This window comes from Pogoniulus pusillus, chromosome 11 (genome assembly GCF_015220805.1).
Source record: "Pogoniulus pusillus isolate bPogPus1 chromosome 11, bPogPus1.pri, whole genome shotgun sequence".
In the NCBI taxonomy this organism is placed as follows: domain Eukaryota; kingdom Metazoa; phylum Chordata; class Aves; order Piciformes; family Lybiidae; genus Pogoniulus; species Pogoniulus pusillus.
In genome coordinates, this window is record NC_087274.1 from 6,314,438 (window position 1) to 6,330,139 (window position 15,702).

The window sequence follows — 15,702 nt, forward strand, 5'->3', positions numbered from 1 at the left end:
TCTCCAACTCAGCCGTTCACTACGCACCATCTGTTGACTTTCCTTCCCCATCATCTGTTTCCATGTAGATGTGATTCCTGCTTCCATTAATCCTGCTGCTGAGTCCCTCGTTCCATGAGACTCTCTCTGCAGTGGGGAAGTCTTTGTGGTTCTTCCCTCCCCTCTGTCAAAGCTCCTTTAGTCGTTCACACAAATGAGCACTTCTGTCCTCTGCATTTTGCTCTCAGGGCAGATCTCACTTCAAAAGAAATCTTTTGGAAGAGCAGTGCCAGACCCATTTGTGAGGAGCTTTGTCACAGGCTCAGAGCTGTACTGAGCAGCTCCTCCACAGCCAGCACAATCAGCAACTTCTTAAGGAACCAAAGCCCTCCCCAGTTCTACTCCTGCCCTCAGCTGCTCACCCACAGTGTCATTTAAGTTGGAAAAGACCTTTCAGATCAATTGACTCCAACCATCAACCCAGCACTGCCAAGGTCACCACTAAACCACAGCACCACATCTACTCAGCCTTTCAACCCCTCCAGGGTTGGGCACTGCACCACTGTCCTGAGCAGCCCGTTCCAGGGCTTGACAACCCTTAGGGGGAAGAAACTGTTCCTAATGTCATAGAACAAGGGGACAGTCTCAAGTTATGGTGGGGTAGGTCTAGGCTGGATGTGAGGAGGAAGTTGTTGTCAGAGAGAGTGATTGGCATTGGAATGGGCTGCCCAGGGAGGTGGTGGAGTTGCCATCCCTGGAGGTGTTGAAGCAAAGCCTGGATGAGGCACTTAGTGCCATGGTCTGGTTGATTGGCTAGGGCTGGGTGCTAGGTTGGACTGGATGATCTTGGAGGTCTCTTCCAGCCTGGTTGATTCTAGGATTAGACCTCTTCTGGCACAACTTGAGGCCATTTGCTCTTGTCCTGCCACTTGTTACTTGGGAGACCAACAATCCCATCTCCAAGGTGAGCAGCGCTGGGGCAGGGTGAGAGCTTTGCACAAGCTCTTGTGTGATGCCTCTGGGCTCTGAGGTGTGCCTTGGCTCCCCAAGCTGTTTCACTAGATGGAGTTAATCATCCAGCCATGGTATTTTAGGAAGAGTTTGGAATCTCCTTGCCCTGCACATAGGGTTGACTGATGCTGTCACTTCCCCTGTCCCCATCCTGAGCTCTGGCACAAGATCAAGGCTGTGAGGCGTTGCTGAACGGTTCAGCTCTCAGCCTGGACTCAAGGATGCAAATGCTGAGATTACCCAAGTTAGTGCTGCTTTTTATGGTGTTTCCAAGGCAACTGGAAATTCAGAAGACCACAAACACACACACACACAGAGGTCCTTTTCTTCTGAGACCTCTTCCTCAGGTAAACACCCTCAGTGACATTTTCAACCTGTCTGAATGCTCATCTGAATAGTCCTCACTGTCCACTCTTGTAGCTGCCAGCTGTTTGGGCAGGTAATTGCTGCCCTTGAAGGCTGTAAAACCCATCCAGCCAGGCAATCAGGTTTGCTTTTGTTCTTAGGTTCCCCTCCACCAAGCCTTGCTGGGAGGAGAGCAACACCAGAGAGGCTTCACAAAAAAAAAAGGTAAGGATTTTGAAAGGAAGAAAAAAAACCAAATTAGCAGTGATTTGGTGCTTTCTGAAAAGATGATTTGGTTTTCTCTGGGAGGGATGAGGGAGCTGTGCCAGTGGTGGGAGGGGAAGAAAAGTTTGAGGAAGGGCAGGAGGAAAGCAGGGAAGGATGGAGCAGCTGCTTGTCTTTTTTGTGCTGAGGACTCCAGAGCTGACCCCAGCAGTGCAGGTGAGGTTTCAGCAGAGAAGGGCAGAATCCCCTGCTTCCACCTGCTGCCTATGCTGCTGGGCATCAGCCCAGGATGCTCTTGGCTTTGTTGCTCACCAGAAAGAGACATTGCACACCTACAATGGCAGCAGCTAGGCTTGCCAGATGTACAGACAGGCCAGCCAAGGAGCAATGCATGGGCCCCACCACTGGAGATGTCCACAACAAGGGACAGTGGTCAAGGAGTTGGGGTTGTTGTGGCCAAAGTGCAGAACCCTACACTTGGCCTTGTTCAATCTCATCCCATTGGCCTCTGCCCACCCATCCAGCCTGTCTAGGCACCTCTGCAGGGCTCTCCTACCTTCCAACAGATCAACACCTGCTCCTAGCTGCCCAGGGGTGTGGTGGAGTCACCATCCCTGGAGGTGTTCAAGCAGAGCCTGGATGAGGCACTTAGTGCCATGGTCTGGTTGACTGGATTGGGCTGGGTGCTAGGTTGGACTGGATGATCTTGGAGGTCTCTTCCAACCTGACTGATTCTATGAGTGACAACACTGGGGTTGCCACCAGCTTTCCCAGCCTGCAGATGGCTGGATCCCAGCTGGCACTGCAGGGTGACAGCAGCTCAGGACATGAAAACAGCCAGAACCAAACCTTTCTGCCTGCTCCTCACCCCCTGACACTCGTAAAGCAGGAGACACATCAAAGGACATTAAAACCAGTCCAAGCTGTAAGAAGCCATAAAGCAAAGCAGGTGTCCAGGCAGCTCCCATACCTCAGCAGGCAGCTCTCTCTGCTGGGCTCCGCTCAGCCAAATCTCACCCTGCAGAGGTGGTGCAGAGGGCAGTGGCAGGTCTCACGCTATCTGGCCCCAGGGCCCTCAGCTGAACCCTTCTCTCTCCCAGGAGAAGATGCAAACACATCACAGCAGCTTACTGTGCCTTGGTGCAGATGCTCCTTCCACTCCGGTGCCCCCAGGATGAAACAAAGTGGTGGCAGCAGTTGCTGCCAGAGCTTGCATCTTCCTTGGGATGGAGGAGGAGCCTCCATAGCGGGGAGGCTGCCTCGGGGATGGGCAGGAGGTGCCTGGCTTAAATCCATCACACCTTAAGTAAAGGACTTGGTGTACCTTGACGTGAGGACACTCAAAGACGCTGATGCCAGCCTGATGACAGGGATGCAAGCAAGGTGCCAGCATTTAAATCACACATCCTCTCCTCTGCACTAGCCCTCTCCAAGTCATCTCACACTGAGCAGAACCCAACCAGTGAGTTTTGGGGCTAAATCTTTCTCTCTTGGACAAGCAGAGAAGGAAAGTTCCCAGAACCACTGCCACATGATACTGATGCCAAAGCACAGGGGAGTCAGTGCCTCTCACTGCCATCTCCAGGTGCATTCCAAGGGGGGTGGACTTCACCACTGCCACCTGGGAGTGCAAGGACCTTCCAACCCAACCCAGTGCAGCTTCCCAGGAGCCTCATTCACCCATCCCATAGACACCCCTACTTGAAAAGTCTCTCCATTTGAAATCTTGTCCCTCCTGCCTGTAGCAACACTCCACCTCCTCTCCCTCCTCCCTGCAGTACCTTCACTGTCAAGGGTGAAGCTGTTCCATATTTAGCTCCCACACTCTGTCCTGCTCCTTGCTTTATTCCTTCTCATTAAAAAATAATACATCCCAGCTTGCTAATGGGTTTCTGGCAACTGCAGAGGAAGTCTCAGGTGGAGCCAAGTGAGATTTGGGGGTGAGAAGAGATGTCAGTGCCACCTCACACCGCGACCTGGTGGCTCTGTGCATGCTGCAGTGATGCTGCTGCATTCCATTTGCTGCTCCCAGACACCTCCAGTTAACAGTGGCATTGGAGGCAGAAACACCACAGAAATGGGGAGTGCATGAGGAGTGACAGGTCTGAAGGTGGAGAGGGAAGGTGTTTGCCTGCAGGGAGGAAAGGGCTGGAGCAAAAAGAACGACCCCAGCTCTGCACAGCCCCTGAGGATGGGGCCACCCTGCTCTGCCCACCTCTCCAGCCCCAAAGCACTGCAAAGAAAGAGGGAAGTGCAGGTTTCCATGGCAACGTTAGGGTGGCTGGAAGCATCACCTCCTGCCTGCCAGCAACCTGCCCCAGCATCAGCCTTGCTGTTTCTCCCCAGAGCAAGCAGTGGCAAAGGAGGGTGTGCCCAGGGATGCTCCTTGGGGTGACAAAGGGATGGGGCACCCTGAGGTGCACACAGCAGTGGGGTCTCAGCCAGGTGCCTGCTATCAGCCAAGTGGGGTTTGTGGAAGAGAAATCCACCTTTCCCAGCTGCCAGGGTGCCATGGTAGGCCTAAGCAGGCCAAAATAGGCTTATACATGTTCTGGCTTGTCCAGGCATAGTTTTTCTGCTCTTCCTCCTTCTGTTTTGGGAGAAGCAACCACGGGAAAGAGGATAAAGAACCTGGAGCCACTGAGCCTAAGGACTCTGACTTGTTTACATCCTGTGATAAACAAGATACACACAGCTTGTGCCTGCCTTGTGCCAGGCCTATGGTTTTCCCAAACCTGGGTAAGGCAAGCCTGTGGCTTCACCCAATATGGTCAGGCTTGGCTAACTGCCATTCTGGTTGGCTTATTCTGTGTCCAAAGGTCCATTAGTCTCGGGCTACAATGATAAAAAGAGATGATCAGGTAAACACAATGTGCTCTGCCATTGTATTCATGCCTGATGCTGCCTGCTGCCATTGCTCACTGTCTTATTGCATCCTGAACTGCCTGGAAACTCCACTGCCTCAAGTTTACCAGGAACAGGCTCTAAATGCTGCATAGCCAGCACGGCATTGTGCTAAGACTGCACACTGCAAGACATCCTGCCCACACCTGAAAGTCTCCTGCCAAGACAGGAAGTCCTGGAGATACACAGAGGAGCCAGGACAAGGCCAGAAATTGTCTGCCTCATTTCCCCAGCACTCTATGTGGAGCCTGGGAAGAACCAGAGGCCTCAGTGGCTGACAAGACTGTAACAGAATTCCCTGGTAACATTTGGGTACTGTCTGAAGCTATAGCTAGTCCCACGAGTTGGGAGATAATAATTTATGAGTAAACACTTAAAGCCTCTTGTAATTCATCATGGCCTTGTGCCACAAGCAGAAAGGAGCTCCTGAGTCCAACTACTGGGCATAGAATCATAGAATCAATCAGGTTAGAAGAGACCTCCAAGTCCAACCTAGCACACAGCCCTGGCCAATCAACCAGACCATGGCACTAAGTGCTTCATCCAGGCTTTGCTTCAACACCTCCAGGGACGGCGACTCCACCACCTCCCTGGGCAGACCATTCCAATGCCAATCACTCTCTCTGACAACAACTTCCTCCTCACATCCAGCCTAGACCTCCCCCACCACATCTTGAGACTGTGTCCCCATGTTCTGTTGCTGGTTGCCTGGCAGAAGAGACCAACCCCACCTGGCTGCAACCTCCCTTCAGGGAGTTGTAGTCAACAATGAGGTCAGCCCTGAGCCTTCTCTGCAAGCAGTGTATTGACCACAGGAACCTTCTCTTCCAGTTCAATTCATGTTTCTATATTCTTACTAGCTATTTCTAGATCCATTTATTCCTCTGTATAATGTTTCCATGACTGTGTGAAGAACCAATTATTATTAGAATTAGTGGTCAGGGGTGGTGAGAGTCCTGAACATCAAAATGAATAAACAGTATTAACTTGGGAGAAATACCATCTCACATTAATTAATTACCTCTCTATAACACAGGGGAAAGCAAGGCAGGGCATCACCACAACCCAACACCTGCAACTCTTTCCCCCATGCCCACTGTCACATACAGAAACCCACTAGAGAATCAATCAGGCTCTGACTAAGCCACCAAGGGTCCTAGACAAGCACAGACCTCTACATAACCCATGCAAACACCAAGACTCCAGAGAGAGAGCTGAGGCATGCGGGTCAGGGAGGCTGAGAACATGCCATGAAGAACCACCATCAGTCACAGAACATGGCCTTGGTCCCACCCCCCACCTCAACTAGACTGATGTAGAGTCCTCGAGGACAGGCTCTTCTCACTTGCACCCTGGGATAGGACAAGGAGCAATGGATGTAAGCTGCAGCACAGGAGGTTCTGCCTCAGCACAAGGGGGAACTTCTTGACTGTAAGGGTCACAGAGCACTGGAACAGGCTCCCCAGGGAGGTGGAGACTTTCAAGACCTGTCTGGATGTGTTCCTCTGTGATCTGTGCTAGATTGTGTGGTCCTGCTCTGGCAGGGGGGTTGGACTCAATGACCTCCTTGGGTCCTTTCCAACCCCTGACATCCTGCGACCCTGTGAAATTGTGCCAGGAGAAGTTTCTGTTCTAAAAGAGTGGCCAGGCATTGAAACAAGCAGCCCAGGGAGGTGGTGGAGTCACCACCTCTGGAGGTGCTCAAAAAACAAGCAGACTTTGGGACATGGTTCAATGGCCATGGTGGTGTGGGGGCAATAGATTGTGTGGTCCTGCTCTGGCAGGGGCGGGTGGACTCGATGATCTCCTTGGGTCCCTTACAAACCCTAACATCCTGTGATGTAAGCTTTCAGGACTCACAGTATCACAGTATCATCAGGGTTGGAAGAGACCTCACAGATCATCAAGTCCAACCCTTTACCACAGAGCTCAAGGCTAGACCATGGCACCAAGTGCCACGTCCAATCCTGCCTTGAACAGCCCCAGGGACGGCGACTCCACCACCTCCCCGGGCAGCCCATTCCAGTGTCCAATGACTCTCTCAGTGAAGAACTTTCTCCTCACCTCCAGCCTAAATTTCCCCTGGCATAGCTTGAGGCTGTGTCCTCTCGTTCTGGTGCTGGCCACCTGAGAGAAGAGAGCAACCTCCTCCTGGCCACAACCACCCCTCAGGTAGTTGTAGACAGCAATAAGGTCTCCCCTGAGCCTCCTCTTCTCCAGGCTAACCAATCCCAGCTCCCTCAGCCTCTCCTCGTAGGGCTGTGCTCAAGGCCTCTCCCCAGCCTCGTCGCCCTTCTCTGGACACGCTCAAGCATCTCAATGTCCCTTTGGGACACCACTAGTGACTGGCCGCCCTGCAGCATCTCACAGTATCACAGTATCACCAAGGTTGGAAGAGACCTCATAGATCATCAAGTCCAACCCTTTATCACGGAGCACCAAGTGCCACCTCCAATCCTGCCTTGAACAGCTCCAGGGACGGTGACTCCACCACCTCCCCGGGCAGCCCATTCCAGTATCCAATGGCTCTTTCAGTGAAGAACTTTCTCCTCACCTCAAGCCTAAATTTCCCCTGGCATAGCTTGAGGCTGTGTCCGCTTGTTCTGGTGCTGGCCACCTGAGAGAAGATCTCCACACTGGAGGAACCCTTGACCTCACACAGCAGAGACACAGCAGGGACATCCCTGCCCACACACCATGACAGCTCAGCTCAAAGCAGAGCAGGATTCTCTAGAAACTCCCTGAGGAACCAGCAGTGGACCCACAGCCTCACAAGCCACATCCTACCAGGTTCTCCTCCTACATTAGCACAAAAGAGAAAGGCAGCTCAGCTCACACCTCACTAATTGTTATTTGTGATACACCAGTTACGTTTTAATTAATCCAAAGTCTTCAGCATAACAACCACCCAAGGTACAAAGATAAACTGGAATAAACAGGGCTTGATTAAATGCATAATTAATGTTCCACTAAACTCGGCATATATGAATATTAATTAGCAGGAACAGTCTGCAGTTTGGCATCTCCTGTCATTATCAATTTACTCTTTACATTGACAGTCCCAGCTTTGGAACAAATTAACAAACCTTTCACTTGCTGGCAGAGCTCAGCTGAGCACAGGCTGAGCTGCACGGTCAATTATCTCACCCGCACATGAACCAGCTCCCAGCACCTTTGCCTGCAACCAGAGCGAGATGCAGCGCCAAGAACTGAAGCATGTTCACCCTAGATGGGGCTCAGGGTAAAGAAAACTGTTCTCTGCTGGCAGTCACAGAATCCCAGACTGGTGGGAGTTGGAAGGGACCTCTGGAGATCAGTCTACTGCATACAGTTCTGGAGCCCCCAACACAAGAAGGGCATGGAACTGTGAGAGTGAGTCCAGAGGAGGCCACAAAGATGCTCAGAGGGCTGCAGCAGCTCTGCTATGAGGACAAGCTATGAGAATTGGAGCTCTTCAGCCTGGAGAACAGAAGGCTTCCAGGAGATCTTGAAGTGGCCTTCCAGTATCTGAAAGGCACCTACAGGAAGGCTGGGGAGGGACTACTGACAAGGGCTTGTAATGACAGGATGAGGAGAAATGGATTTGAACTGGTAGAGGGAAGATTTAAACTGGATGTTAGGAAGAAGTTCTTTACAGTGATGGTGGTGAGACACTGGCACAGGTTGCCCAGGCAGGTTGTGGCTGCTCCCTCCCTGGAGGTGTTCAAGGCCAGGTTGGATCAGGCTTTAGGTGACCTGTTCTGGTGGGAGGTGTCCCTGCCTATGGCAGTGGGTTGGAACTGGATGATCTTTTGAGATCCCTTCCAACTTAAACCATTCTATGATTCTGTGATGAGGGCAGGACAGAAAGCCCTCAGGAACCTGGACAACCTCTGACACTCCCTGCAAGTGCCTTGGGCTCACAGGGGAGGACACTGAGAGAGTCATTGGACACTGGAATGGGCTGCCCGGGGAGGTGGTGGAGTCGCCGTCCCTGGGGCACTTCAAGACAAGGTTGGACGTGGCACTTGGTGCCATGGTCTGGCCTTGAGCTCTGTGGTAAAGGGTTGGACTTGATGATCTATGAGGTCTCTTCCAACCCTGATGATACTGTGATACTGTGAAGCAGAGGTGAAAGCAGAGCCAGATGCTGCTACCAATAAACCAGCACCAAGCAATTCTGCCAGCCTAGGGCCCAGCAAACCCCTTAGCCCATGTCTGGAAGTCTTGCTGAGGTGCCAAGGTGCTGATGATCCCCCACTTGTCAGCTCCGCACCTCCTGCCTCCCCCTCCCCACGCTGCCTGAGGTGTCATTACGCCGCTGCTGGAGTCTGTGCTAATTATAGTGCCACAGCCCTGCCGCCCGCGGGGATGCTAATTGAGGGAGAACGTTACAGTGTTGCCAAACCCTGCTCCACAGCACATCGGGAAAGTGCCACCAGCACTTCGCTGGGAAAGCAAAAGGACTTCGGCGACAGCCAAGCCCAGCCCCATCCCGATGCTCGCCGCAGGCTGGACCAGCTTCTGCTTCATGCACGCAAGAACAGAGTCCCTGGGGATGAGCTGGGCAGGCCACAGGCTGCTCTTTTAATCTGAATTATTAATTAGGGTGAAATCAGTGAAACTGCACATCGGGAAAGTGCCACCAGCACTGCTGAGACTTCGCTGGGAAAGCAAAAGGACTTTGGTGATAGCCAAGCCCCATCCCGATGCTCGCCGCAGGCTGGACCAGCTTCTGCTTCATGCACGCAAGAACAGAGCCCCTGGGGATGTGCTGGGCAGGCCACAGGCTGCTCTTTTAATCTGAATTATTAATTAGGGTGAAATCAGTGAAATTGGTGACCTGCAGGCAGGGCTCTGAGGAGCACAGTAGCAGCCATGGGCTCAAGTCCAGGCTCTGCACCTTGAAACCTCTGGATGGCTTTGGGCAAACCCTCACCGAAAGGAGGGCACTGGACTTGGCAGTCAGAGAATGGTCCCAGAGAGCACAAACAGTCACTGACACCCATCCAGCCTCACAAAGGCACTGTGGGGCTGCTGGAAAGGCACAGGCCAGTTGGAAAAGAGCTGGAGGGGGACTCTGGGGACAGAGCTTGGCAGGGACAGGCACCCCACCACGACCCAGAAACCCTCACTGAGCTCAGCTGTGCCTCTGGGCGGGGGCCAAGCAGCAGAATCAGCCACCAGGCCATCACTTTCACACACCCTTCTGGACATTAAGCTTTAATACTGTGACCTTTAAGATGTAAGAGAGAATTTCTAAGCCTCTGCAGCTTATCCAAGGATGGCTTTGTGCTCTTGCAGGTTAGTGAAAGGTTAGACTGGCATCGCTGTGGCAGCCAGGGCTGTGTCACCATTAACCTATCGCTACAGGTGAGGCTTTGTTCACTGCTCCACAGAACTTTCTCTCTGCTGGTGTCAGAGACAGGAATCTCCAGCTGACACAGCCCAAGGCAGCAAGATGCACACACAGCCCAGCTCTTTGCCTCAGCTCCCTGACACTTCATTTGAAGGACAAAATCCAATTATGGCTCACTCAGTGCAAACACTTCCCCCTTTTCTTCATGTGTGTGGCTAATTCAAAGCCCTCTCTTTGCCTTATCTGCCAGGCATCTGCCTCCATCAGCTATACATAGAGATGGAATAAGGCATCTGAGTTATCTACCTATAATTAAAAAAGGGATGAAATAAAGAAAATTATTTTCCAAGTGCAGTGTCCTACATCTGGGTGGAGGTAATCCTAAGCACAAATCCAGGCTGGGCAGCAGCCCTGAGGACAGGGACTTGGGGGTGCTGCTGGACAAGAAGCTCAACAGGAGCCAGCAGTGTGCACTTGCAGCCCAGAAAGCCAAGCAGAGCCTGGGCTGCAGCAGCAGAAGTGTGGCCAGCAGGGCCAGGGAGGTGATTCTCCCCCTCTGCTCTGCTCTGCTGAGACCCCACCTGGAGTACTGCATCCAGTTCTGGAGCTCATATGACAAGAGGGATGTGGAGATGCTGGAGTGTGTCCAGAGAAGGGCCATGAGGATGCTCAGAGGGCTGCAGCAGCTCTGCTGTGAGGACAGACTGAAAGAGTTGGGGCTGTTGAGCCTGGAGAAGAGGAGACTCCCAGGTGACCTTCTTGTGGCCTTCCAGGATCTGAAGGGGGCCTACAAAAAAGCTGAGGAGGGACTTCCTAGGCTGTCAGGGAGTGACAGGACTGGGGAGAATGGAGCAAAGCTGGAGGTGGGGAGATTCAGAATGGAGGTGAGGAGGAAGTTGTTGAGCATGAGAGTGGTGAGAGCCTGGACTGAGTTGCCCAGGGAGGTGGTTGGGGTCCCATCCCTGGAGGTGTTTAAGGCCAGGCTGGCTGAGGCTGTGGGCAGCCTGCTCTAGGGTAGGGTTTCCCTGCCCATGGCAGGGGGTTGGAACTGGCTGATCCTTGTGGTCCCTTCCAACCCTGACTGATTCTATGATTCTATTTTGTTGTTGATGACATGAGCAGCCTTCACGTACAGAAATTGTTGGTGCTGGCAATCCATGGGCAGAGCATCCTCAAAAGGTTGAAGAAATGAGAGCCTGACCAGCTGGGCACCCCAAGCCATGAGAGAAGGAGAACCCAAAATGTGTTGGGAACTGATGGCCAGTTGGAAGGATGCAACCTCAGCCCAGAGACAGGCAAGCACAGAGAGGCTGGAAGGGACAGCAGCTCATGAGTGCTGAAGGAGAACACCACCCACGCATGGCACAGCTCCAATGCCATGGTGCGCTCGCTGCGATTTCCTCCTGCCATTCGATCCTGGGGTGTCCTTGCAGGGGAGGAAATGCAGGATCTGTGACTACAAACCCATAACTGAGGCTTCTTGCCCAGGGATGGAATTGAAGACGAGCGTCCTGGCATCTGATGAAAGCCTCTCTCAAAAGCAAGAAGTACACAGGAGGACAGGAGGCAGCTGCCCCTGCCCAGCTCTGATCTGATAGCTAAAGGAAAATAGAAGGAGAAGGGGAAAGGAAGAGAGAAGAAACCAGCAAAGCAAGCATTTGAAAAGGTTCCCTTACATTCTGCTCAACAGCACCAAGAACTGCAGAGCAGCCAAATATCCTCAGCTGTTACAGATTTATCTCATCTCTATTTTATTGCATCTTTTTCTGTAGTTCCAGAGCCCAGCCCCTGGCAGGATGCAGCCCTCCCAAGTCTCAGGGCTCTGCAGCTTCCCATCTCTTGGCAAACTCCATCCCTTGAATAAGTAAGCCCCAATTTGTAGATGCTCCTGCTGAGATAGGCAGCGCTTTAAAATCCATCTCTTGCTGGTGCACAGAGCAGAAAAGAAATGAAGAGAGGCCAGAACTGGTTGTCTTTACAATCTCATCTTTCTCAATACACTCCTGGACTTACCATTTTCACCCACGACAGCCTGGCAGCAGCACGAGAGGCTGCAGATGTTCACGACAAAGCAGCGAGCCCGAGCTCATGAGCTCCCCCCGAGCCCCCTCCCCGCACAGAGTGCTGCTGCCAAGACCTCACATGCTTCATCCCTAGCGAGAGCAGAAGATCCAATGTGCTAAACCTTGTCGAAAGGCACCCAGCACCCACTCAGCGAGTGCCATCTGCGAGCAGCGAGGGGAAGGAGGGAGAGGAGGCAACAGCCCTGTGGGATCACAGAATCCCAGAAACAGCCAGGTTGGAAAAGCCCCTCAGGATCACCAAGTCCAACCTAGAACCCTACTCTACAAGGTTCACCTTAAATCACAGAATCACTGAGGCTGGAAAAGACCTCTGAGATCATCAAGTCCAGCCTAATCATAGTCCTAAGTGCCGCATTCAAACCACCCTTAAACACATCCAGGGTGGGTGACTCCACCACTCCCTGGGCAGCTCATTCCAATGCCTGACCACTCTTTCCAGGAAAAAACTTTTTCCTAATGCCCAATCTAACCTTCCCCTGCCTCAGCTTGAGGCCATTCCCCCTTGTTCTGTCTCAAATTACCTCTGAGAAGAGCCCAGCAGCAGCCTCCCCACAATGTCCCTTCAGGTAGCTGTAGACAGCAATGAGGTCTCCCCTCAGCCTCCTCTTCCTCACACTAATCATCCCCAGCTCCCTCAGTCGCTCCTCATAAGATTTATTCCCCAGGCCCCTACCCAGCTTTGTTGTCCTCCTCTGGACCTGCTCCAGCACCTCCACATCTCTCTTGTGTTGCAGTACCCAAAACCGAGCACATTACTCAAGCTGTGGCCACATCAAAGCCGAGTCCAAGGGGACAATCACCTCCCTACTCCTGCTGGCCACAACATTTTTAATACAAGCCAGGATGCCATTTGCCCTCCTGGCTGCTGGAGCACACTGCTGCCTGTCTGTTACAACTCCCAGATCCCTTTCTGCCGGGCAGCTCTCCAGCTGCACTGCCCCAAGCCTTCTCCCAGGATGGCAGCAACCCTGGGAAGGGCTGCCTGTGAGCTGGGATGGATGGACAGGACTCACCCGGGATGTTGTGGATGGTTATAGCGAGGATCATCAGCATAATCCGCCTCCAGCTGCTGCTGCCGGCCGCCGGGGCCCCGTCCTTGGTCCCAGGGAACGCCGCGGGGGTGTCTGGCAGGCTGCTCCCTGCACCCCTCCTCCGCTGATAGGGCTCTCCGTTCTCACCTTTATCTGGGGGTACAGAAAACAGCCAGGTCAGCCAAGAGGGTGACAGAGGGGCAGCAGAGCACCTCCTGCCTCCCCTCGCGGAAGGAAGCAGCAGAGAGAAGGAAGAAGGCTGACCAAAGCAGGGCTGAAGCGGGGCACACTGGCCCCGTTGATTTGCTTAGGGTAAAGGGTTTCCCCAACACACAGATCACAGAGCCCAAAGACCAGGGAGACTCCGAGACAGAAGCTCCTGCTCTGCCTCCTCCTCCTGAGACTTGCTCCTGGTCCCACACAGCTCCCCAGCATCACACCCTCCTGTAAAGTCCTGATCTGCTGGGGACAAGCTCTGGCCCCAGGGGCTGACGAGGATGATGAGTATAAAAACTTATTTATCACAAGGATGCCAAGCACTGGATCAAGCTGCCCAGAGAGGTTGTAAAGCCTCCTCCTCTAGACAAACTCCAAACCTATCTAGATGCAGTCCTGAACAACCTGCCTGGGTGACCCTGCTTTAGCAAAAGACTCTCTGACCAGACGATCTCCAGAGATCACTTCCAGCCCCCACCGTGATTGGATTCTGAGAGTTGCCAGGCAGCAGCCACCAGGGACTCAGAGTGACATCATCTCACCCAGCCCAACCCTGGCATGGCTGCAGTTCCACAGCCTGTGCAGAGGAAGGAAACCCCCAAAACATTTCATTTTGATTTCACCCTGGTCTCAGAAGGGTTGCACTGAGCTGTAATTAGTAACCATTTGTTCCGCTACCAAAAGATTTGCCACTGCCATCTGCAAAGACATCACCAGAAAACCCCAAGCTCTCCCAGACCTCTGCTCCCAGCAGGAGCATTTCTATCAGCTCTATTCCAAAACAGCTATTTAAAATGACACTGCTAAAACCCAAGCCCCAATTAGGGCTGTGGAGGGTAGGACAAGGACCAGAGAGCACCACAATAAAGCCTACCCACACCAGGACCTTCACCAGTCACCTTCGGCACGGAAAGGCAAATGGAAGGCAAGGCTCAAGGAGAAGAAATTCCTCAACTTCACACAGCTATGGCTTCATATTAGATATCTGACATTTAGACAGTATAATTCTCTCCCTCTGGATTTATATAATTCTCTCTCCTGTCCCTTGACCCACTCCAAGAGGTTTTTTTTTTGCAGACACAGTGCAAGGAGCTGTCTGAAGCTGTTCTGATGGAATGCCAAATGCTTCCCCTGCCATGTGCTGGGGGGATGATGCCTGACCATTACACCTGGAGCTGCAATTAAGGACCTCAGAGTGAAAGGGACCATGCAGAGTGACACAGGAGGTGACCTTGGGAAAGCAGCAACACTCCACATCTTACCACCTGTGACATAAAAATGGGCAGATGGAAGCATCCCAAAAACACTGCTCAATGCCCCAGTGAACAAACCCAAGGGTTTAACCTATTTTAGTACCAAAATAAACCCCCCCAAGGCAAAGACTAAAATCCCACTCGATGGCAGCAGGAGTGGGCAGCTCTCACACCTGGATTCCCTCCTGCTGTGTGGCAGGAGGATCCCCACACAGCATCACCAGGGCTGCAAGCCCTGACGCCTGCTGCCGCTCTGCAAACGGATAAACACCAGCGGTGGCCGCTCGGAGCCAGACACTTTCTGTCCCCAAAGCTTAGCCCAGACAATAATGTGAAGCTCTGCCATCAAATATTGCTGCATTCCAGCCTGCAGGGACACAGACAAGTATTTTTTTCAAAGCAATAACAAGGACAAGCAGACTCAGCCAAGAGGCTTGTCCAGTTCACCGCAGGAATGCTGGCACGGCACACCCGTAGCAATGGGGCAGCCAAGGCTGAAGCCACTTATAGATTAAATTCTCCTCCTCTGCCAGGCCACTGGATTACTTTAATTGCTTGGCACACATTCCCCCTGGCCCTACACACAGTATTTTTCTCAGCTGACCCTGCTCTGGCCACCAGCACTGACCCATGGACCTGCATGGCAAAGGGTTTGCACCATGGCACCACCTCCATGCTACCTCTGTGCTCCCAACCTCACTCAAACAGCAGGATCAGGGTGAGGAGGGACTACTGACAAGGTCTTGTAATGACAGGATGAGGGGTAATGAGTTTAAACTGGCAAAGGGGAGGGTGAAACTGGATGTTAAGAAGTTCTTTGCAGTGAGGGTGGTGAGAAACTGGCACAGGTTGCCCAGGGAGGTTGTGGAGCACAGAAGCACCGAATGTGATCTTTGATTCTATGATTCTATGAATAGTCTCTTCCAGTTCAATTAATGTTTACTTAGTTTGCTGGTTACATTAGATGTAGATATTATCCATAGAGTGTTTCCATGACCATGTAAGAACCAAGATATTATTAAAATGAGTGGTGGGGGGTGTGGAGAGCTCTAAATAGCAAAATTAACAAACAATATTAACTGAGGAAAATATCATCTTGCATTATCATAGAATCATAGAAGCAACCAGGTTGGAAGAGACCTCCAAGCTCATCCAGTCCAACCTAGCACCCAGCCCTAGCCAGACATCTAGACCACGGCACTAAGTGCCTCATCCAGGCTTTGCTTCAACACAGACAGCAACGGTGACTCCACCACCTCCCTGGGCAGCCCATTCCAATGCCAATCACTCTCTCTGACAACAACTTCCTCCTAACA

General features: G+C 52.4%; 1 protein-coding gene across 1 annotated transcript in view; it reads right to left on the bottom strand.

Annotated features, from left to right (window-relative positions):
* SLC39A11 (solute carrier family 39 member 11) overlaps window positions 1-15,702 on the bottom strand; it is a 141,904-nt gene that overhangs the window by 49,518 nt on the left and 76,684 nt on the right. The window contains exon 6 of the mRNA XM_064150660.1: window positions 12,900-13,070. Within this exon, the coding sequence (XP_064006730.1) occupies window positions 12,900-13,070 (171 nt within the window). The remainder of the gene's footprint in view (window positions 1-12,899; window positions 13,071-15,702) is intronic.